The 372-nt window shown below is 68.5% G+C and overlaps 1 protein-coding gene across 1 annotated transcript in view; it reads right to left on the bottom strand.

The window, feature by feature from the left end:
• The window catches only part of TMEM259 (transmembrane protein 259), a gene marked incomplete at its 5' end in the record, with an annotated part of 15,899 nt that extends 15,529 nt beyond the window's left edge, over positions 1–370 (bottom strand). Inside the window, one exon of the mRNA XM_011971218.1 lies at positions 215–370. Within this exon, the coding sequence (XP_011826608.1) occupies positions 215–370 (156 nt within the window). The remainder of the gene's footprint in view (positions 1–214) is intronic.
• Positions 371–372: the final 2 nt, after the last annotated feature.

The raw sequence follows: 372 nt of genomic DNA on the forward strand, positions 1-372 counted from the left end.
CGGGCGGGATGGGTTCACGAGACGGTGTCCCTGGCCAATCCCAGGGTCAGAGGTCGCGAGGGAGGGCCCTAATCGGTAGGGTCGGATCTAGGCCTTGGGGTGCAGGGTGGCGCTCGGTGTCCCCAGCGAGGCCAGGGGCCGGGGTCGCAGGTCGCAGACATGGGGGTCGGGCCAGGCGCTGGGGTCAAGGGTCGGGGGTCGGGGCCGCGGTCACCTTGAGCAACACGAAGAACTCGAAGAGACGGCGGAAGGCGGGCGGGAAGAGCCGCGAATAGGTGACAGCCATCTTGAAGAACAGCGCGTGGAACAGCCGGTCGCGCACGTTGATGAGGGGGTTGGGGTTGAGGTTGGGGGTGCGAGGTCCGCGCGCAG

The sequence above is a fragment of the Mandrillus leucophaeus genome, unplaced genomic scaffold, assembly GCF_000951045.1.
Source record: "Mandrillus leucophaeus isolate KB7577 unplaced genomic scaffold, Mleu.le_1.0 Scaffold990, whole genome shotgun sequence".
Taxonomy (NCBI): Eukaryota; Metazoa; Chordata; class Mammalia; order Primates; family Cercopithecidae; genus Mandrillus; species Mandrillus leucophaeus.